The sequence below is a fragment of the Anas platyrhynchos genome, chromosome 1, assembly GCF_047663525.1.
Source record: "Anas platyrhynchos isolate ZD024472 breed Pekin duck chromosome 1, IASCAAS_PekinDuck_T2T, whole genome shotgun sequence".
NCBI classification, from domain to species: domain Eukaryota; kingdom Metazoa; phylum Chordata; class Aves; order Anseriformes; family Anatidae; genus Anas; species Anas platyrhynchos.
Window position 1 is genome coordinate 2,625,514 of NC_092587.1, and position 23,915 is coordinate 2,649,428.

General features: G+C 40.9%; 1 protein-coding gene across 2 annotated transcripts in view; it reads left to right on the plus strand.

Moving 5' to 3' along the window:
• Nucleotides 1–23,915, plus strand: part of CHCHD3 (coiled-coil-helix-coiled-coil-helix domain containing 3) — a 148,353-nt gene that overhangs the window by 100,728 nt on the left and 23,710 nt on the right. For both annotated transcript variants that reach the window (XM_027461240.3, XM_027461251.3), the window contains exon 6: nucleotides 19,668–19,738. In XM_027461240.3, the coding sequence (XP_027317041.1) occupies nucleotides 19,668–19,738 (71 nt within the window). The remainder of the gene's footprint in view (nucleotides 1–19,667; nucleotides 19,739–23,915) is intronic.

A 23,915-nucleotide genomic window follows, 5' to 3' on the forward strand; every position in this document is an offset into this window, starting at 1 on the left:
GCAGTTGTGCTTTTTCTCTTTATTTTATTTCCATTAGTGTATTTCTCTAGCCCATCATCGTTCTTGCAACTTTCTTTTCCTGAGTAGTTTTTGGTTTAGAACATTTTTCTCGCATCGCTGGCCAGAGCTGACTTTGATATTGTACCTCTAGTCTCAGCTAGAGCTAACCTCATAAGAGTTACCGGCCTTTCATCTGATGCTGTTTATTTTTATAGGCAACCTCAAGCCTCCACTCTTTCTGCTTTATTTCATTGTGCTTTGGGGCCTACAGTGCTGTTTTAAAATCATGCTGAAGTCTCTCTCTTAGCCTACAGGCGACCCCAGTGTCCTTTCCTACAGAGTTTCTGCACTGACATTTCCTCAGGTAGGGAGGATGGTGTTTCTTTCCATGTGAAATCCCAGCTTTCAGATCCAAGGGAAAACCAAACTCCGTGTGTGTTTCACAGGTGTGTGCTTGGCGAGGTTGGATAGAGCTTTCTGAGTGGTCGAGCAGGGACTTTTATTGGAAATGTGGATGCTCAAAACCTCCAAAATTCAAACTCGTTGAGATTTTGGTAATTAATACGGGATTTACTGACCTTAGATACAGTGAAATAATATTTTTCGGGAAATGGCTGCTTATGTAGTGCCCTATGTTTACCTGACTGCTGTGTAGCTTTGTAAAGATGATTTCTTTTATAAACCCAGCTCTGGTCCTGCAGCTTTTACATCCTCACTGCTTGAATCACGCATGTTTGTTAACTCTTCCTCTGTTACACCATTATCATCGCTCTGGATCTCAGCATTTACTGGCCTCCTACCATGTTTTAACAATAGGGATTTGTTCGTGCTCCCATGATAACTGGTCATTGCTAATCACTGTTTTTCTCGGCGATTGTTTCAGCTTGTGTTAAAGCTGCTTGAATCTCGGTGCTTGTGGAGTCTGAACACATCCGCGTGTGTTCATCCTATGAATAAAAAATGCAGATGAGGAGAAAATATGAGACAGTGGGAACATGCGGGGCAATACCAAAGAAACCAAAGCAGCATGTTGGGCAGCTCCTTTGGTCTCCCTCTTCATTCCCACGTGTGAAAGCATTGCAACAGGAGAGCTGGAGAACACCTTTTCTCTTCCTTCCCACTGGCTGTGTCTGATGTTAGGGCTGGAAAAGGCAGCGAGCGGGACCTGACCACGCATCTCTCCCCAGGACGGCTGTCCCCCATGAGCACACGTTGAGTCCTCGTCAGGCTAAGAGGTTTGTGCATCCAGTCCTGCTCTCTTTAATGAATACAAATCAGTGGATGCATACAGTTTAAGAGTAAACACGCCGGCACTGCCTAAGTCACCCTTAGTGATTGTGTCTGCATCTGTTTTCCTTGATAGTTTCAGCTGCGCTTTTTCCCCCTTCCCCTTCCTGAGGAGCAAAGAAAAGTATCACGAGAGAGAATGTTTAAATAGGCAAAAGGGAACAAACCAAAGAAATTTGTCATTTGAATGTCAAAAGGCAGTGTTTATCGCGTTTCGTAGGGTATGGCAAAATGTTTTAACATATGTGTGGTTAATGAATAAGCGGCTTTCATTTTTCCCCAGGTCTGTTCCCTCCTCCCACCCTCTTCTCTTTGCAGAAGATGAAGATTTGGTACAAAAGCTGTACTAAGTTAACAACGGGTTTAAAACAACTTGGATTTCTTTGTCAGGGTAACATTTAGAAAATATTGCAACTGTGAGTTGAATCACGTGACAGGCAAAATACTGAATTTTAGGATTTCTTTTAGAGATTTTACTAGTTATACTATCAATAATTGAGCAATTCTTTAGTCTCTTTTACTTTCCTGGGAATCTAACAGATACGTATTCCCTTGAAAATATTTAGCTTTTTAATATATTAGATACTGGTTTCGAATGGCCCAGTAATTTTGCTTTTGGGCAAGCTGAGCAGGGATGTGAAGAAGCAGGGTACAGACCAGTCCCTGTTTTCACTTGTTTTCTGTTCCCTCTCTTCTGTGCCTTTGAAAACAATAAGTACTCTATTTAAATACACCTTCTCTTTATAGGAGTATCAGTGACATTATGTGCATTAAAACATTCTCTGAGCTGCCTTTCCTTTTAAAACATTCACTTTTCTGCCTAAGCAGTGGTTAGTAATTTTTCTCATTACGAAGCAATAATGTTTATGTGAAACGTTGCCCTGCGTTTTTGTAAATCGCCTGGTAAAGCTGAAGGCTGAAATAGCCTTCCCAAGCACACACCGACTTCGTTTTCACTGCTGTCACTCTGAGTGATATTTTAATTTTTCTGCCCCTAAAAATACTTCAGTCCCGTAACTGATAGATAAATGAGAGGATCCCCAGGAAATGCTGCAGAATGTTTCCATTTGCCAGCACAGTAAATGCAGGAGCTAATAAATGTCCTCTTACATCAGGAGGAGGCGGATAATGAGTAAATGATGGGAAAAGGAATTTGGGAAATAAATGATCAATCCAATCTAAGGCGACAAACAATTTCTTAATAACTTGGCCTTCGGTTGGAGCGAGGGCTCGGCTCAGCACAGAGGCACGGAGACGGAGCGCGAGGGAAGGGCCATTTACATCTGGCAGCTGATGGATTTTGGGAGGCTCTTTTAGGTTCGCTGAACAATGAGCTGTGATTCAGACACAGCCTTTCTCATGCAAAGTTTGGATGGTTTGCCATTTGTAAGTGCATATAAGGGAAAAGGGACAGCGGATTTAATTCTCGTTTCTAATTCTTCATGTGCGCCGTTCTTCAGGAAACCTTGGGGGAAAGGACACAGTTGCACCACATCTGAGAAAATCGGGCTTTGGCTGGCGTTCTGCCCCTTCTGCAGGCATTATCATCATCCTCATAACAGCTTATAGTGTTCAAGAGATCAAGTCCAACCCAGGAGCACTCGTGGCAATATTCTTAGCATCAGGGAGAGTCCAGCCACAGGAGGAACTGAACCAAACTCTTAGGATGTGGCCACGTTTTAAGCCCACAGCAAACAGAGAGGGGAAGGTAAATGTACCAGATTTTGTGACACGGATCTCAGCTTTGGCCGGGCTCTGTTGCAGGAGTGAAAGGTTAAGCACAGTTTTTTCTGCATTGCATTAACCCACGAAGCTCCCCGCAACCAACGCGCGAGCGCTAAAGGTGGGAGAAGGAGCTCGAATTCAAGACGAGCAGGAGGGCTGTAGGAAGAAAATTGGAGAGAATAGAAGGGGAGAAAATCACAATAATGGACTCAGTGACAAGCCCGGTGACAACTTCTTTTCAGTTGAAGGTTTTGCTTTGAAGAGAGCAAACCCAATTTGTCTTGTGCATTACCCAGATTCCTTTAAAATCCCCGGCTCCCCGTTCCTTCAAAAGAGAAGGAACAGACAGCTGGCATCACAGCTCTGTAGCTCTGTATTTGTGAGAGCCTTCCTGCAAAAATACGTGTGATCTTTACACTGATATTTCAGAGGTGAAGGCTTTCTTCTTCGGTTCTGTTTTACAGAGCTGGTTTTCGGTCTGTTTGTGGGTCCCGTGGCTGGTAACTGTGCTGTGGGTCCAGTGGGGCTGCCTGCTTGTGGCTCTAATCTTGAATCAGGATGGCCAGGCAGCTTGGCAAAAGTGGTGGAGAGCCTTTGGTTTGGAGAGGGGAAGGGATACCCAAGGCTGGTGGCACGTTTAGCAATCTATCAGCATGTCAGGGGGAATTGAAAGTTCCCCAGTCTTCTGACTGCAAAGCATTATACCTGAGAGCTGAGACTTTTCAGCGTGTTTCTATTCACATGCATATTTCTGCACCTAGAAAGGCCTTTCCTTTTGAAATCCGGGAAGATAATCATGTGTTTGAAATGAGTAGATACTCTCCTGCCACTTTTGAAATCTTTATTTTTTCCCCTTGTCAGAGAGTTTTAACTGTTTGCATTACCGTGGGTCGTAATCACGGCGGAATATGTATTTATGCGCACTAAAACACAAAAACATAGCTGGAGTAATTATGAAGCAAATTCAAATGAACCCTAGCGGAGGAGTTCAAACATATGTCTAATTCTCAGGGAAGAATTACCATTTTTTTAAAAATGCCTTACCTTGGTAACATTTCAGTGTTTTCCATATCTGGTACCACTGGAATCCAGTTAGACGCTCATCCTGCAACAAATTTCATTGCTTGTTTGTCTCTGTGTTTATTAAACATAAAGCCCAAAGATATTCCTTATTCCTAATAAACTGTGGCAATAATACAGAATTGTTTTTTTTTCTTTTTTTTTTTTTTTTTTTTTTTGCTGCTGAGGCCGTATGTATTTTTAAAAGCATTGCAGATAATTGTTGCTACATGCCAGCTCTGATGTCTCTCTGTGCCAAGCTCGCCACTGGTTTCCGTAGTTAATCCTCACTGGCCTGTAGTTCTCCGAAGTAAAAGCATCCTAGTGGTTGGCAGTGGTTAGCATGATCCAGGCTGTAATTACTGCTTTTACAGGTGCAAATACTTGCACGTTGAACCCATGCTACAGCAAATACCTCTAGGTTTTTTGCAGAAATGTCAATTGTGCCTATGAATAGCAGGTAAATGTACAGAAAATCTGTTTGATAATCCTGTTTCTGTTTCACACCTTGGAAAATTCACTATTTTTCTTTTGCCTCAATTTCTTCAAGAAGAACAACGTCATCCTCAAAGTATCCCATCGAGAATTAATTCTGATAAATTCAATAAAATGAGCTATTGCATATTTATTGTCGACAAAAGTAAGCAAATTAACATACATAAGGTTTTGAGTTAACCATTTTAATCAGTACAGTATCTAGAAATTTGTGGGCATGATTTTAAGTTACCCTTTGCTCATTTCTTGTTTAACTCATCTAGCTGGCTTTTAAAGCCTGCTTCATAGCTGCATTTTGGAACAGATTTTGTTTTTAAGATAGAAAATCTTCATTCTTCGTACCAGGTGGTTATGGTGTTGCTCATGTGTTACTGCTCAGTGCCTTGAGGCAGCATCGTGCAAGTCACAGAAGTATGAATCAAGGGCTGTTCTAGATTGTAGTGAATAATAACTCAGGTTATTTTTCAGCAACTCCTACTTAGTGGGATTTAAAGTAGAGTTAGGTGCTGGATGTACATAACTTTTGTGATTATAACAGTAATACTGAGATTTTTGCTGTTTTTTATTATTATTATTATTATTTTTTTATTTTGATTCCTACATCCCGCTGTTTTGCATTCAGCAGGTAACACTGGAAGTGAACACAACAAACACAACATGCTGAAATGATCTTTTTTAGAATCTATCTATTGTTCAGTAAAGCATAAGGGAAAAAGAAAGGGGGTTTTGGAAGAGGAGAGCCACTGTCTTAAAGCAGGACTCCAGGCACTGCTGTTTCAGGGGATGCCATGCCTAGCGTGTGTCCATCTGTCCGTACCAATGGCACCTTGAGATAGTTTCTGCCTCTGTAGCTGAAGCTGTTCAATTTGGTGTGTTTACAGGAAAAACAGTTGCTATTTTTGCTGTCTTGTTCCTTTTAATAACAGAAATAGGTACACTGTTTTTATTTATTTATTTAGTCTTACCAAAGAATGTGATGCAAGCATAAAATACACTTTGAAATGAATGCAAACCATTGCACATTTCAGACAGTTTTCACGATCTCTTTCCTTTTTACAAATTTACTGCTGCTACTTTCAATTATTTTTTGGAAACTTTCTTTAATTGTAGATGTCTAAGGTAATGTGGAGAGCATTGGAGACTTGCGAACCTGAGACACTTGTGCCTGTCCAGTAGGCTTTCAGCTGAGCAAAACAAAACATTGCTGGGTACAGGCAAGCAGAATTACTGCATCGCAGTGCAGGTTGGACTTCCTTTTGTTAGAGTAAGTGGGGAAGCTTTGTAAAAAAAAAAAACGCATTTTCAACAGCAGAAAATGACACTATTTCAATTCAGAAAACTTCAGTCAATTTTTTGTCATTGAATTGTTGCCATGAATTGACAAGAGATTACAGATACTTGTCAAGTTGAAAAGAAGTTCTGTAAAAAAAACAACAGAAAACCAGTCCTTATAAGATTTTTATATCGGAAAATCAAGTGTAAAATGCTACACGTGTTTGGATCATACTATGTGGGGAATATTTTTGAAGTGGGAGTTTTACCGATGGTTAACAGAACAAGGATTTATGGACAATATTTGTGGGGGCAGATGGTACTTCTTATATGACTACTTGCAATTTAAACAAGTTCTCAGGAACATGGACCTGAAAGCTGCCTTTCAGGTAGCCTTGAATTGAACAGTAATATTTTTAATGCAGTATTTTACTTCCAGGCTTTAAGAAGTAATTTAAAAAGAGAGAAAAAGTAGAATGCTTCAGTGTGCAGGTAGCATAAACGCAGTTCCTGGTGGCGTGATCCATAGGACACAGATGTAATATAATGGGATCATCCTTGGAGATATTCAGGACAACGTCCTGAGCCATCTGGCCTAGTTGGGCCTGCTCTGGATGAGATGACCTCTGAAGATTCATCCTAAATTAATCTGAGTTGGCATGATAACATGAAACTTGCTGATTCAGGGACTTTAACGTGCTACTCATTACTTCTGGAGAATGGATAAATAATTACAGTAATACGTTCAGCACTGTAAAGAGTTACTGTAGTATTTGGCAAGCCTACAGTGATGTAGATCCTACAAGGCATAGTAACAAAAAGGATGCTTTTTCCATAGTGAGTTTAAAATAGCTGGCTAAATCAAAAATATGAGGGTTTTTGTTGAGTAGTGTTGTTTGGTATTGTGGAGGGGAAAAGACGAGAACAAAATGAAGTATATAATTAAGACGAGAACAAAATGAAGTATATAATTCTGAATGCACCCATCAGTTATATTAACATGATGTCTTATTTAGAGTAAACTGCAAAAACCAAAACTTGCAAATACTTCCATGTCTTTATCAGGAAAATGGAGAAGTTAATTGTGTTAATTAATATAGAGGTATAATTTGACTAGCTAGACCTGCTGCTGTAAGGAATGAAGAATTATAAACCGTGTGGTTAGGTTTTTGGTGTTTTGCAGCCACTGTCTGTAACTCTTTTCTCAGTTGTTACGTATTATTTTGTGATTATGTTGGCATAGCACATGTGTAACAGACTCTTTGCCCCAAAGAAATCAGTCAAAATCGTGGTATCTTTGTATATCCTCCTTGGTGCAATGTGTGGCTGTGTAATTTGTGTGTGTAGGGGTGCATTTTCTTTAGCTTAGCTTAAAATGGGACCCTCTAGTCTACATTAAATACCTGGGGTCACTCAGCAGTTGCTTCGGAGAGATAGCTGCCACTGAAAGGTGATCAATCCGTCCCATCTTGGCAAGGGGATGACTTGCCCTGATACTGTTCCTGTGTGTTCCTGTTGAATACTGAGGAAATGTTTTTTAACCATCTATCTACAGGCAGCTGAGGTTTGGGTGTGATGAATCCCAGCCTCTGAGACAAGTCCCATGGTCCAACGCCAGCCCAGGCACAAGGGGATGAGCAGACTTGCTCCATAATAACAGCAATGACCTGCAGAGACAAGATTTCAGTTAATTTGCTAAAATAAATGGGTGCTGTTTGGGACTATTACATAGTCCCCTGTGTAATAACACAGGTTGCATTCTCAAGAGGCATCTAAAAATCTGTTAAGTCTACTGAGGAAGTCTGCAAAGGGCTGTGCGTGTCCAGAGAAATACAAAGAGAATTCCCTTTCTTTGAAGGGAAAGAAACTATAAAGTGACCATTGGAAGAATATACTTATGTAGTAGAGAACATACATTAAATATCTGTGGGAAGGTTGCAAGGCTGAAAAATGCACTGAGCACTGCGGGAGGAAGAACTGAAATGGATGCTTCGAATATATAGCACCTGCAAGGAATACAGGAAGAAGAAGCCCATTAAACAGTGGGAATCATCCTCAGAGGTCACAAAACATAGCTATAAATTGTGAATATTTTAGGGGTCTGCATCTGAATTATTTGCCCTAACATATCTTAGTGGTACGTCTTTTGCAGCATGTTGCCTTACTGAGAGCAACAGAGCCACATTTTTAACTTCCGAAACAGCATATTTGGTGCTAATTATTACACAGTGACACGCTGAAACACTTAATCAGTTTCTTTTTCATAGGTCCTGGATTTTTTATTTAGCAGGTTTTTGAGTGAGAAGGCCACCTGCCTTAGTTTTGGCTGAGCTTCTTTCAGAAGACTGTTTGCAAACAGAACGGGTCTGCTGGGATATGCTGCTGTAAGAGCATTGAAGAATTCTCACATTAGCTTGATTTAAACATGCTCACAGCTCGTTTCATTTCTTGCTTCACCAATTATCAGCAAAGCTCTCAATCTAGACTGAGTAGAAAGCACAGTTGGCTTGGATTCTGATACTAAAAATTGTCTGCACAATCATCATCGGTCATCTAAACAAATACGTGCAATATTTTTTCACCAAGCAGGTTATTTTTTTTTTCTTCATATCTTCAGCATTTGTATTGTACCAGTCGTGAGGTTTTCACACTGCTCACACAGGGTGTTCAAAGAAGCTGCAGGAAGCTTGATGTACTTTGGTCACTTCATAATCACCAAAAGCTGTTACTTATACGCAGTTTTGTACAGTTTTGCTTTGTGAACAAAAGACTTTCTGCCTTGATATCTTGTAAGTAGTTTGATGTGGGTCGTGAGCTTTGCACAGTAGTCTCTCCTTATTCACCATATGCTCGGCACATTCAGATGGTCTCTGCATATTCACCTCCTCTTTACTCACTTTCTGATCCTGGCATCATCAAAATCTTTTCACCTGACAGTGATGTGGACAGACAGATACCAGCACATACAACACTTGGGCCATCGATATCCCCACAAGTTTTTTGGTCTGACCAAATGCAGATATTGAACTGGCTCTGGGTAATAAGCTGATTTTTTTCTCTAGATACCCAGAATGTATTTTCTACAATGTGAAGGCTTTGGTACTATCATGGTTTATTGGGTGACATTGGTAGTAGGGTGATGGTTGGACCAGATGATCTTGAAGGTCTTTTCCAACCTTAATGATTCTAGGATTTGATGATTCTATCAGTCAAACTCGTTCCTCAGTCTTAATGCAGTGTCTGTGTTAGCTGTGCTGAGGAAAGTTAGAACAACTTGCCATCAGTTCAGCAAAACAAAGACAAAACTTTTAATATCTGTGATATAGGACAAGCATGTGAGGTGACATTGTTGCCGGGGCTGTTGGATTGCGAGAGACGGAATATTTTAGAATTTCTTTTAAGAACTTTATTCTTGATCTTCTGACGGTTGGTGCATAAGTGTTATTTGTGGCTGCATTGTGCTTTTCAAAAAATGGTAATTTTGCACTCATTATGCCCTTAGGCAACTGAGTAGTGCTAGTGGTAGATCTAATAAACAAAGCTAAACCCAGCTACTTTCCATTCATTTGAAAGAAGATGTAGCCAATCCTTGATTCTTTATGTTGGGCTTCTGCCACAAGATGAATTTCACGTACAGCTGCAGAGCAGATTGCACATCTACAAGCCAAAATAGATTTTCATTCTGATACCAGATATATCGCTGAGGGTAGGTATACATATTCATAGAATTACTCGGTTTGGAAGGGGCCTTGGGAAGTACAACCTTCTGCTCCGAGCAGGATCAACACTGCAGACAGATGAGGGTTGTTCAGGGCTACGTGCAGTTGGATCCTTGTCAGTCGCACAGGCTGGAGATACCACAGCCTCTCACATCCCTGTCCCATCCTTAGTTATACTTGGAAGGAAATATTTTTCCTTATACTCATTCAGAACCCCCATTGTTTCAGTTTACAGCCGTTTTCTCTTGTTCTCCCACTGTGCACATCAGTAAGGAGCCCCTCTCCATCTTGTTGATATTATTCTTTTAGGGCTTCTAAGGTAGCCAGTTTCCCCAAAAACTTGCTCTTCTCCAGGCTGAACAAGTCATGCTCCATTGGCTTCTCCTCCCAGGGCATGTACACCTGGTTTGGGCCACCTACAAAACTGGTGAGTGTTTTGGGGTCCTTGGTAAAGGTGTTAAACAGCAAGGGATGTGATATAGACCCCTGGGGAGCTCTGCGTGTGACTGGCCTCCACCTACAGCCTGATGAGCCAGCCCAATCCTCACCCGTAATTCACAGAAGGAATTTTCTGTACTTCTTTTGACCACTTCGGTGGACTTTGTAAGAGTTACCCATGCAGCAGATAGGCTACAAGTATGCATGAGTATGTTAGAAGCCTTAAAGAAGATGACTTTGTGCTGCTGTGGGTAGGGAATGCTCCGTGTGTCCACTCTGATGATGGAAACTATCTGCAGAGATGGCCTGAGGGTCATGCTGCCATCCAGAAGGACCATGAAAGGCTGGAGAGGTGGGCTGGCAAGGATACCATGGAGCTCACCAAGGAGAAGTGCTGAGTCCTGCCCCTGGGGAGGAGCAGCCCCAGCCCCAGGACATGCTTGGGGGCACCCAGGTGGGAAGCAGTTCAGCAGGGAAGGACTTGGTGGGCACCAAGTTGAACATGGGACATGAGTCTCCCTCCTTGGAGATCTCCAAAAGCCACCTGGACGTGGTCCTGGGCACTGGGTGGCCCTGCTGGAGCAGGATTTGGAGCAGCTGACCTCCAGAGGTCCCTTCCAACCCCTCTGTGATTCTGTAATTCTGGGGGCAGAGGCTGGGGAGAAGTCTGCTTTAGGATGTGGAGAAATAACACCCAACGAGCACCCTTAGGGAGAACGCAGTTTATAACGTGTCACAGGGAAAAGGGGTGAGGCTGAGAAGAAAAGTTGTAAATAAGAATGATTTAGATTAGGCATCTTGTCATCAGCAGGAGATGTAAATATAGTTGTGCATTTACACATGCATCTCTAAGATTGAGAACAGTTGTATTAAAGACCGTACTACAATTACATGCAGATTAGATGCTTGGCTGAATAGCTGTAAGAATTTTGAATAGATTTGTCCTTTTCACAAAGGTTTTCATTTTCTTTGGCAGCTCTGAGCGTTAACAAATTAGAGATCAATGCTCTACCAGGGCAGAAACGTGAAGTGCAGCATATCTTGGGAGAAACTTTAGAGACGTTAATAGTTGCAGTTAAAGGTATTAGCGGTGCCTGAAAAACAGGAGTGGAAATTCAAAAGAAAAGGTCAGAGAATGAGCTATTTTCCCCATTTTCTGCTGATGACTGAGTTAAGTGCTGTACCCCACTTGCTGCACGCCGACTGCATGCTCTTTGACAAACACACGTGTAAAGAAATCAAACAAATCACGTCGGGAAGCGAATTGTCTGCTGGCAGAGCGTTTGCCAAGAAGCAGTATGTGTTTTTCCTTTGTTTGAGTAGGTCGTGGTACTCTTCAGTACTATTTTGGGTACCTGTTTGCCTTTTCATCCCTCTGTTGAAACAGTTATTTGATGGCTTTGGTGTCCGAAGTCCTCTTCAATAATTCAGACACCTGTTCCATCAGAGGAGCCAGTTTCTGGTCCAGAGCCAATTTCTTGCTGGATATAAGGGGAAGATGACCGCAGTGGTTCTGTGAAGACTTGGAGGGAAGGGACAGAGGAGAGGGAATTTGCACTTGAATTTCAGCCAGCACGGGAAATTCATATTTCTAGGCAAAATCCACCAAACTCCTGAAAATAGGTCTTGGCCTTACCATCTGGATGTCCTCTCTAGGCTTAGCCCGGGATCCCAAATCCTTACCTTAGCTTTTTAAAGTCATGGGGCTTCTGGTTCAATTTGTCTCCTCCCTTCCTGCCTGGCAGCTACTTCTCCCCTTTCTTGCAGTTAAAGTTCTTGCTTGCTATGAAAGCTTGTCCCCTGATCTGTCCATGTGTCTTTTGTTTCTGTGAACATCTCAGAGGTGTCCTGAACATCCTAACGTGGTTGTAGTCTCCCACCATGGGAGCTTTTGGGTGCTTCCATGGAAGGTTTGCAGCTCTGGAAATTATCTTCGTGCTTGGAGCTCAGAATTGGAGACTTGGTTTTGTTGGGGGCAGCAGCATTCCCATAGGGAAAGGTGCTCAATTTGGGTGGATTTCCGTAAAAGCTGAATGTCTCATATCCTCAGCTGTGAAACAAGTACATTGAACTTCCTTGGTCCACTGTTGAGGTGTTATCTTCTGGTGAAGGCAAAACAACACCAAACACGGTCAGTCCCTCACTCAAAATGGGTTCAAAATAGCACATAAATAAGCCCAACAAGAGCAGAAACCATAACATGTATGCAGATCCTCTAAGTGGGGAGTTGGACCTCTTTTATTTCATTCCAGAGCTGCAAAATACACCTCGTGGTTGAACAGTGAGCTGGACCAAATGAGAGAAGTGGTAACTTGTACAAAAATAACTGGGCTAAAGATTTGAGCAAAGGCCTGATCTGATGACGTTTCAAAAGAAATTATTTCATTCGTGTATCATTTTAATAGCATTTGAGGTAGAATAAAGATGCGGTATTGTTTGGTAATCTGTATGATGTTATATGCTTGGCTTTCCATGGCTTATTAAAATCAATTCAGAGACAAATAGAGGTTTTTAATTCAAATAAAGATGCAATAAAAGTGGTCATATATTTATAAAGCGGTAATTTAATATAATTTGGAGCTTAGATATATGCACACTGCTTAGCACTACAAGAGAGTCTTTTTGTCTTTTTGTCATTCCTGCTTCCCCAATTCTACTTTTTACTCATTTGTTGCTTTTAGTGGCAGCTTCAAGGGTATTTCAGGGGCAAGGGTATTTCTTGTAGCAATTAATCTTGCATTTTTTGATAAAGAATCCTAGGTATCTACTTTACATTATAGTTTGCATGACAGTGGGACATGTTCGTGCACCTTACACAGTCCCTCCTGCTACTCAAAACATTTTCTCCTTTTTTTTACTCATTCTCCATGGGTTTCCTTTGTACACTTCCTAGGACAGATCTCTTTGGGCAGGTGATGCTGCACCTGGCTGCTTGTCCTTGCTTTGCAGAACCTCAACAAAATGAGGATTGTGGTGGTCCTGAGGCCGGTTTGAAATCTATGAAGCACCTCCATAGGCTTCAGAGCCATTCCTTCCTTCTGGCTTTGGAAATCTTCTCATCTAAATCCATACAGGTGCCGGGCTGCGTGTCAACAGAATGAATAAAACAAAATGTTTCATATTATCCACAAATGAGTTTGTAAAAGACGCTGAGATGAAACGGCCAGAAGTTCAATTAAGGGATAAGAGAAAGCTCAGCTTCAGCAGCAATGGATGAAAAAGAGGCAAAGAAAACTTTCCAATTTGCCATTCAGGGAACATGATAATCTTTGCCTGCCGATGCTTTGAGTCCTTCGGTGGGGGAGGATGACAAGGAAAAAGAAGTCTTTAAATTAAAAATTCTCCCCTGATTCTCAAAGGTGCCAAACAGCCCAAGCTCTTCATTCCTTTGGTGGGTGGAGCAGGTGCTGAGCTGCTCTGAAGTCAAGCTGTGCTCATTTTTGTCTTTCACAGCACTAACTTGAAGCAAAGGCCAGATTTGTCTCCTTTGTGTGGAAGTCACACGTCTTTTTCTTTGTCAAATAAACTGGTAACTACATAACTATTAAATTAAATTAAAAAAAAAACTTAAATCGATTGCATGAATGTTATGTTCATACCGAATCTCTTCAGGGCTTTTGAGAGCCAAAGGGCTTAAAAGGAAAATTTCAATGGCAAAAAGAAGTCGTGGCATGTCTGCAGTAACAACAGTTCCAGCACGTTTGTTATAAAATAGTGCCTGTAGGTGAGGTATCCTTAGTGAAATTAAATGAGGACTCTCAAGTTCTCTTGCTTCTTTTGACAACCTTTTATCAGCTTGGATGACACGAGATCTTTCAGAACTTTGTCGGCCTTGAAATCTGAAGATTTTCAGCCGAGAGTGAAACATGCACTTCTGCTTTGAGGTCCCACATGCAGACAAAACAGCTGACCTTCCCCGCTTCTGGCGGACTTTATTTCCTTACACAGACTTTTGAAATCAGAGCTGTCTAGCTAAATAATAATTCTCCTATACCTCCACAATATGTTCTGTAAGAAGTGTCTGCTCCTACGTTTGTTCAGGAAAGTTTATTTTGGGGTCAAACATGATGAAAATGCTTCTTCCCATAGATCGTACTTTTCTCTACTTGGATTACAGAGCGACATATCCTTGCAAAGGCTGTGTATGTAGCAGGAAATTGGGCAGATTTAAAATTAAAATTTCGGGTCTCTTTTCTTTAGCTTCTCTTTCAGAAAGCCAGCCTACTCTTCCCTCTTTGGAGGTAGCTTTTAAAAGGCACCTCTACCAAAGGAACAACAAATCCCAACCTTTCTTTGCAAATAAGGGTATGGAAGGAGAGGCATAGCAAACACTGCTTATTATTGACTTTAATTTGGTTAAATCCTGTGTTAGTCTTTGAGCTGTAAGCATTTGAGTAACTTAAAACGAGCTGGTCCTCTTCAGGCCAATTAGATTACAGGCACGTGTTAAATTAGCCACTTCTACGAGTTTTTGCAGGCTTTTCAACAGAACTCCTCTGAATTGCTTATTGCTTGCACAGTAACTTAACACAAAGTCACAATATTTGTTAAAGTGCTGATTAAGTAATTTTGGGAGCATAGGTAAAGAATTTTGAACCAAGAAGCTAAAATTGGACAGATGTTGGATGATTTCTGCATTTTGTTTTCTGCCATTCCTGGGAAGATGTGCCTAAAGCCCTACTCCCGTTCAGCAGAACAACTGATACTCCTCTAAAAATATCAATTCATGTTTATTAAAAGTGTTCTCCCTCCTCTGGCTTAGAGTTTGTTTATCTAGCAAGAACCTTCAGCCGTACAGATCCAGGTGGATAAGCAGGGATAAAATAGCATTGCCTACAGTGTTTGCCTGCTGCTAATACCCACGTGCTAGCAAAGGCTGGGGATGACTCGCACCTTGGGGAATGTCACCGTGTGCTGTCACAATCCATGTTGACTGGTCCAAAACCCCTTGGCTGTTGGAAGAAGAGCCCCAGTCCAACGTATCATGCCAGCTTTGTGAGCCTGAAAGTACAAGAGACATAAGCCATGGATATCGGAGGCATGGCCTGAAAGAGGGGGTTTGGGTACAAAACCGAAAGAGGCTATGGGAAGGTGGCTGTTACTTCACAGGGGAGGCTTCTCTTTTGGAGACATGGGGTAGAAAATGCAGTTAAAAGGGCACGGGTGGCAGAATAAGTCCACTGGATTGAGGCAACCCAGCAGAGAAGTTGGCAGCTATTGGGAATATCAGAATATCAAGCTCTCACAGAGAGCTTGGCCAACAGAAGTTGATGCTACCCTACTGCTTAGTTCAGGTAGAAAAGGACTGTACTAAGATCTTGCACATCATAATTTTCCAGGGGATGCAACCTTGGTGTCATTATGATTTTAAGTCATGGCATTTCTAACATTTGATGGATTTTTTTCTCTCTCCTAGCTGGTTCTTAACCTTTTTTTTTTTTTTTTTTTTTTTTAAAGATTTCCCTGCTAAGAGTAACCATGTGCTAAGCTCAAATACTTGCAAGTTGCAAAATGTCAGCATAAAGGCAGCGTGCTTCTTCAGTTGTCTTGGATCTCTGATGCATAGCTGCTCGTGCTCATGTAATTCTTGGGGTTCCCCCATACGATCCTACTTATTCAGTATACTCGTGGCTCAGAGCGCAAGGCATCCATTATTTATTTCCCAGCATTCAAACTTTGCAAAACTGAACAGGCCTTTCTGTGTTACCATTTCTGTAACACCAGAGAAATGAAATTTCCTGGTTCCTGCGCGAGGTGATGAAGGCCAAAGCTTTTTACACGTGGAAAATGCGTGGTGACTAAACCCAAAATCGTAACAGGTCCTATTTGTGCTTGTAAGAGGTGGGTAAGGCACGATATCTTGGCAGCCTTAACTTTTTCTAGCACAAACTTTTTCCAGTGTTGGGATTAGGACTCTTCTTTTTCAGTTCTGGTGGTGTTAAGCTCTTCAAATCCAGCATGACACGGCTCAGCCCTGCTGCCAGGCTTGGTGTAACACTGGATTTGAGTCGCTGCATGTGCTGGAGGATCACCCAGCACCATTGCGTGCCTGTTCTGCTCTTTATTGTATGTACACGCTGCTAATACTTGTCAAGAGTCCTGGTGCAGAATTCGGTCTGCCTGGCACATCGTTTTCTTTTTGCAAAGTGTTTCTTCAGCCAAGCAACCAAGTAGCGTGCACACAAATGGGTTAATTTCCACCAGCTTCAGCAGCCTAAAAGTTAAGTGACTATTTTGAGCTACTGAGGCCTGCTTTATGTCGGCAGTGAACATAATTCAAGCCATTCTCTATTTTCTCTGCAATGTGTGAGATCCGCTAGCCAGCAACCTCTGTGATTCTGGAGCAAAACCTCCGGGATGAGTTTAGACTAGATACTTCGAACGAGCTGAAGTTTAGTCATCAAGAACCAAATTTGCCACTTTGTTTTGATATTAAAGTCAAGCAACATGCCCACATTATGTAAGAACTCCATAACAGATACAGAAATAGCATCTTCTACATAATCTGGGATGATGATTAATTGCCATAACCCTGACACTTCTGTTCCCTTTTGGAAGTTCGTCGCATCTTTCATAACATGCTTCTTGTACTTTCATACTCCTTGCAACAAAGGAGACCGTAACAAAGATCTGCAGAAAGCCATGTTTTCGTTAAACAGCGACAGAGAAGAGTATAAATGAGAGGAAACTGCTGTGTAAGTGAAGACTGTTCTATAATGTATGTGCCCAAAGGAGCTCAGTTGCTGCCGTTTTAGTGGCTTAGTTAAGAGGATCCAATGGATGGACGGATGGACGGACGGACGGACGGATGGACGGATAGATAGATAGATAGATTCCACTTATCTATGGAAGGTATATTTATTACTTTATTATTTATATCTGCTGGAACCTGTGAAGATCATGGGTCTGATCCAGAGTTACTTGCTGACGGTCTGCCACTGCTGCCGATCTGCAAATTGGACCATAGCTTTTATCCTCTACTTTGAATTGAACAATACGTGAATATGCAGACTACATAACACAACAAAAATACGCATACTTACTCATCTGGAGACTGAAGAATTTACATCAGCAGTGCTATGTTACAGCACCCTTCCTTCTTTATTTAGAGAAATGCCCACTGCATTCTTATCTTGAGGATTAGAGAGGACTTCTGAAATGATACTTCATCTCTGGATTATAGTGAGTATATCTCCTAAAGAGAGCCTGAGCTGAGTTTCAAAGGAAGATCTAATCCGAGAATCATGGCACACTCTATCTAAAATAATGAATGATTTCTTGATAGCTTGAGCCTACTGTAGGATTAAAACTTCTGGGCATATATAGCAGCTCCGTTGATCACTTGAGCTGCAATTAAAAAGTAGAACAAGTACACTCGGAGTATTGTTTTTGTGTCAAAAATGCTCCTTCATGCTTGAAAATGATAAAAAATTGCAATCGATCCCTACAACTGTTGTGTTCATCTTTATTGATCAGGCAAAAGAAAGATAAATCGCAGCCCAAATAAGATTATAGTAAATGTTAGCAGTGTAGGGGACTGGGGGATGATAGAGAGCTATTCATCATCTCAAATGGTGACCTGTCCGCACTCGCCCCATAGTCAGTCTGCTGTCTAATCGCATACCTATTGATTTCATCCACGTCCAAGCAACCTGGATGTGACTGTCATTGGGCAGCTGAGATTGCTGAACGCAAGGGGGTCACTGGTGTGAGGAGGATTTCATTTTCATTTTCTTACTGGCCAACCATGATTTATGGAAAAATAAATGACCCCAAGTCACATGCGTGGAAACCTTGATTTCGGTACAAATGAATTATTAGGTCTGAATCTCAGAAGCAAGAGTGCAGTAGACCACTGTGCTCTTTGTGATCCGTGCATGCCCTTTGACCCTAGGAGATGTTACACAATTTGTTATAATTTGTGGTAAAATATTAGGCTCACAATGCAATTTTACCCGCGTTCGGAGGTGATGTTCTTTTCGGTGATTTCTGTACTTTTCACGTTCATAATTCACGAGGTAAGACCTTGGAAGATGATGCCTCAAATGGAAAGGATGAAAGTTTTCCATTTATTCTTCTGGATACCGCTACCTGTATTGGAGTTTCCATCAAATGTTTTTGCCATAGTGGCCTTTCTTACCTGCGTTTCTCATAACATAATTTGGCACAGAGAAATGTTGTTCGGGACGTGTTTGCTAACCCACCGACCGAGGAGACAGTCACCTTTGACTCTTTCAGAAGAGCGACCTTTCCAGTTATGGGGTTTCTTTGTTTGTTTTCAGGCATATGTTTTAGGCATATTGCTTTCTCAAGGTCTTAAGTGAGTGTAAGTGCTTATTTTACCCAAAATAAAATCGGAATGACACTTTCCATGGACTGCATTGTTCAAGCCACGTATGCTAAATGCTCCAAAGAAACAAAATCATGTTGTGGCATGAATAACCTCAAAACATGGCATTAACCTACAACAGGTAGGTTGTTAAAAAAAGGGATTCAAAAGGTTTTGTGTGTAACCACGCGGTGTATAATTGTCAGAGTTTTGTTGCCATGTTAACGTGACTTCCTGGGATGCCAGATGACTTGAGAGTTGCAAAGCTAAGGAGGAGCTCTTGCAAGTGCCAACAAAACCTTCGTTCATCTCCATGAGATTGTTTTTCCTATTGACCTGACTATTCATGGAAAAAAAATGTTTTAGAGAACTTTTGAACTGCTTTAACTTTTCATTATTCCTCCAACTGTGAAGCCAGGTGCCTTAGTTATTACATCTTAAGTCCAACTGTGCTAGGGCTATAAAAATCTCTTTAAAAATACCAGGTATATATTATCTAGACATGAAGCATCACAACATTATAGTGATTTGTCTTTGAATATTGTATGTCCCACTGAGAAACTTTGCCATTTTTATGTATAGGAAAGTTTTATTGCTTGCTGACTCAATCTTGTCTGACCTGCATTGTGGAAATTAATGATTTGGTGGAACTGAGAGAAAGCTTTCCCTGGCTTAGGGGAGATGAAAATATGCTCCAAAGCTGCCAGGAAAAAAATAATAATATTAATAACTGATTGAAGCTATTTGGAAATACGGAATATTAAAAGAACTCCCTGCAAGAGGCATTATCAAGGCAAAGAGCAAAAAAGAAAATCAAGCAATAGTTAATTTATTGGGCCACTTTGAAGTCTGACATGAATATCACCTGCAAACTAGCTTGGGACATATACGTAAGTAACACAAAAATGTACACGCAAAGAAGTACACCTTCAATATTTTATTTTTTTTTCCTCATGTAGAAGTTTCACGGGCTCCAATATCACCTAGGGCAAAAATATGGGATTCTTACCCCGATTTCTCTGCAGATTCCTTCTTGAGGAAGGAAACCATCTAAACCATCTCTTTTTATGCCATCTCTTTTTCATGCTATCTCTTTTGCATAACCTTTCAGAGCCAAGGGGACACATTTGGCAAAAACGACACCAAAATGTCTGTGCAACTTTGTCTGTTGAATATCTGATAGGAGGGTTCTTGTTCTTTTATTGTTGTTGTTGTTTTTGAGCAACTGAAATGTATAAAATATCTAAATTACCATTACTTACCAGGTATTAACATGTATATAACTGACATTATATTAAATTTATATTATTACATTTTTATTTTTATTGTTTTTAACTTTCCAGAGCGCCCAGTTCTACAAAGTTACCACAGAGCAATACCAAAAAGCTGCTGATGAAGTGTCAGCCCGGTTCAAGTAAGTCCTTTCTACCACTGCTTTTGAAAATGGCAAAGAAATAATTTTTTATCCATATTCAAATCCATAGTAACTCCCCTTTCTGCTATCGTAGATCCTATCAGTCTTTGTGGAAAAAAGCCCTGGTTATTCAGATGAGAGAATTTTCAAGAATTTGGAGGCAGTGCATGGTAGCCATAAGGTGCATAGAAATTAGATGCACAGTTAGTAATATACTAATTAATTTATATTTGATAAGATGCATGGAATATTTTAAAAATACATTCCTTAACATTTTTTCTCAAGTGGAACAACAAAAATGTAGTTCCAGCTTTGCATTACAATAGTATTCATCCTGTGCTTGCATGATGTGAAAGGATTTAAATTAGCAACTTCGCTTTGCCCCTACCAGTGAAGGTCAGATTAAATAATTTTTATTAGTCCTGAGGATGGTTAAATGAAGATACAGTAACTGATGGATCAAAGTGACTCTGACCCTTAACCTTGGACTCTTCCCTTTCTGCTGGTTCATCCATTAGGCAGAAGGTTCCATTTATCATGTTAGTGAGGGTACAAAGAGAACTTTTACAACCTTAGTCACAGTGATAACCAAGAAATGCGGTGTAAAGTCAATTATTCTGTGACCATTTTTAGGTTTGTGGAAGGGTTTAAAAGGAAACAAAAGAGTTTTGGGTTTTGGTTTGGTTTGGTTTTTGGTGGGCAAGAGGAGGAAAGGGTTTTTGGAGTTGCTAATTATGATACCAACTTCTTATTTGTAAGATAAAAACATTTTATCTTTCAATATCAGGGGTTGTTAATCTTCTCTAGTGTTTATATAAAATCTTCTGTGCTGATTAACAATGCAGAGTTTATATCACTGAAGACTGAACTCATCTGTCCCTTAAACAAGAGGGAGAGAATGACCATTGACTCACGGAGTGATTTAAGCATAATTTGGAGGGCTTCCCATTATGGATGGGAAGCCTGGTACGTTGTCATTCATTGTCATTATTCTCACTGGTGTAAGATTCCCATCGAGGGAGTATTTCTCCTTCCTTTGTTACATGAGGTTATTTTCATATTTTGAAATCTAATTATTGCCTAATCTGACTTTGATTATTTCAAAACGAGACTTTATTGTGGTTTGAAGTAGTATTAGTACTAATAGTAGTGCTAGCTTAGGTAGTTATTGTGGCCAGAGGTGGGTAACGTTTTTTTGTCTGTTTGTTTGTTTTTCCCTAGTACATAAACAATTTCCAAAATAAATGCTTTGGTGGTCTTGTGTTTGCACAAACAGCTGGCAAAGGGGCCAGTGCTCAGGATCGGGCAATATCTACAAATTTAAAGGACACCATTTTGAAGGATGTCTTATTCTGTCTGCATAAACCAAAGACTATTTAATAAAGAGGGATTTGGTTAGGGAATCAGAGATTCCTAACAGTTGATGAAATTGGTCGCTTCTTAATTTTCGAGAGACTGAAGTTATAAATAGAAATTAACTTTTTGACTAGTCTTCACTGCAGTGCCCTTACTGAAATTGAAGTGCTTCCTTTGCCATTTTTTCATGAAAATTATTTGGAGGTTTTAGCTTAGTGGATCCAGTTTTGGTCCATTGTGTTAAAAGCACGAGGAAAACATTATCAGGAGGAAAATATATCTGAAGCATGCATGTAAATTGGAACAGCTTTGATACAGCACATGGAATATCAGTATTACTGTATCATTTTAAATTCTTCCCGATATCAAATCCTGTGAAATGGCCTGTCTTTTTACTGAAGGTTTAAATTCAGCAGCCGTGATTTTAGCACTGCCTTTTGTATGCAGCTTGATGGATAAATTATGAATGATTTAGTGAAACCTGAAGATGATGCTCTTTTGGTGTCGCCAGGCACTTCTCATGTTCAGTTTAATTGCATGTGAGGATTGAGGACAGAGTTTCAAGCGATGGTGTTTAAAGAGCTTGTTTAATTGGCTGTAAAAGAAGAATTAAATAAGGTTGAACTGCTAAATTTTGTTAATGCATAAAGCAATGTGCTGCATGTCAGTGTGATTTCAGGTTCTAAGTGAGAGATTAATAGATCTAATTGTGGGATTATTATAAAACAGTCTCACTTAATTTTAAACATGTCTAGAATGAGCTGCTAAGTTTTATTGAGATAACTTGAATTTCCTAAACTTTTTAAACCGTATCTCTTTCAAGAGCGAAGAGTAGTGGCTAATTACTTAAATATTTCCTGGGTTTTCCTTTCCTTCCTCCATTTAGTCCTTGAAATTACATCAGCTGTGGCTTCATTGGCCTTTAGGGATAATTCACCCCTGTGAAAGGGAAGAACCAAGTATCCCATATAGGCTCGTATCCGAGAACTGACAGCTCTTCTGTACTTTGTCTGCAGTCCTTATTGATGCCTGCTTATTACCTTCTTCAGTGCTGCCTGGGTTAGACGGCTATTCCAAATGTTCATGATAAATGTTTTACCTCCATGAGGTCCTGATTCACATTGATCAAATTCTGAATTATCAAATGGTTCATCTCTTTAAGACACTAATTCGCATTGATCAAATTCTAAATGACCAGGTTCAGTCAGTTCCTGCAGTACACAAATTACATTAAAACAACATTACTAGAGCATGCTGCCTTTTCTAATGCAGGAGTTATGTTACCCGCAGTTACATTATAACCAGAATTATTATATTATGAAGATGTCTCTGTTATAATCAGAAGTTGACACAAGAAGAAAAGAATGCGTTATTACAGGAAGAGCCGGGCTTTGGGCGAAGATTTGGGCTTTAAGTAATCAAATTGTACATTTGTATTCTGTTTTTTTTCCTTAATTTGAAGGGCTGGTATCGGGAAATTTGGCAGCTGCAGTGGTGACATTTTATTCCCCCGCGGTGTTTGGAGCCAAGTAGCGGCTTGGTTTTTCATTTAGGAACAGAGTAAGCAGATAGGGCAAATCCTGCCTAAAATAAACATTTCTGCTTTATCTGCTGTGGGTTCGGATTCCTCGCGGTGGATAACACTCACAGCTGTGCACTGGTGCTGTTTCAAAATGTTTAGCCCTTCCTCTCCTGCTCACATGGAGCCAGCAGGCAGCGGCTTCTTGCTGCTGTTTTTGGGGCAAAAACACCGAGCTGAGCAGGACCCGAGGTGCCACAGCCCGGAGCCTCGTCCTGCTGTGTCACTTCGGTGTCACTTCCAAACTCCTGCACCTCCAACGAAGCCAAATTCTGGATCTGGTGCTTCACAGCGTTGCAACGTGTTGGCGTGTTGATGAGCTCCTGGGCGAATTTACCCCCTGCAAACAGCTTTAATCACGGAGGATCCTTTGCATCGTGAGACGATCGAGTGTTCATTCTGAGTTTCAGGTTCTGATGGCTTTATTCCCTCGCCCCGAGACAGCTGGTCGGGAGCCCTGCCGTCGGAAGCGATGCCTCTGGGGAGCTGCAGGGCTCGTTTGATTAAACGCAGCGAGGTGTGGGGCTTGCTCGGGCTGCTTCACACCGGTACCGTCTTCGGAGACTTTTATTAAAAACAGTTTCCCGGATCGAATCGATTTATTTCACGTGCTCCCAGATCATTTCTGATAATTTGATCATTGATGGAGGTGAGGCCTCGGCGTTAGCACGGCAACAGGCTGCTGGAGCCTCGAAAATAGTTCAGTGGGGGGTTGCTTTAGGACACACTGAACAAGAGTATAAGACAAAACCTCAGTGCTTTACCTTCCTTTAGTTACTGACTTCTGTGTCATGGAGCTTGGTTTATGAATGCTTATTGAAGATAAAACATAAACCACGATAATTATGTTTTATGGTCGTCTGTAGATACATAGAAACATTAAGAATATTTCCTATAAGTCGTGTTTTACCTAGTATGTGTTTTGAACTGGCAAATGCAGCTGAGAATGTTTGCCATGAAGTCGTGTTGAGTGGCACTTCGGTGTAGTTCCCTCACAAAGCAGTGCTGTCAATTCTCTGAATATTAAAAATATGCACTTTAGAAAGAAAATAAGCTTTATAATGACCACCGGACAGAGCCCAGGGAACCGTGGGTTTGTTTTGAGGCACAAGGCGATTTCCAGGGACTCTTCTGTGCTTTCTGTAAATAAGGAATATCGATAGCTCCTTAATGCAGACGTCTTCAGTAACTGCAATGTGATACTCACATGACAGTAGTGTAGAAATCCATGTTGGATACATA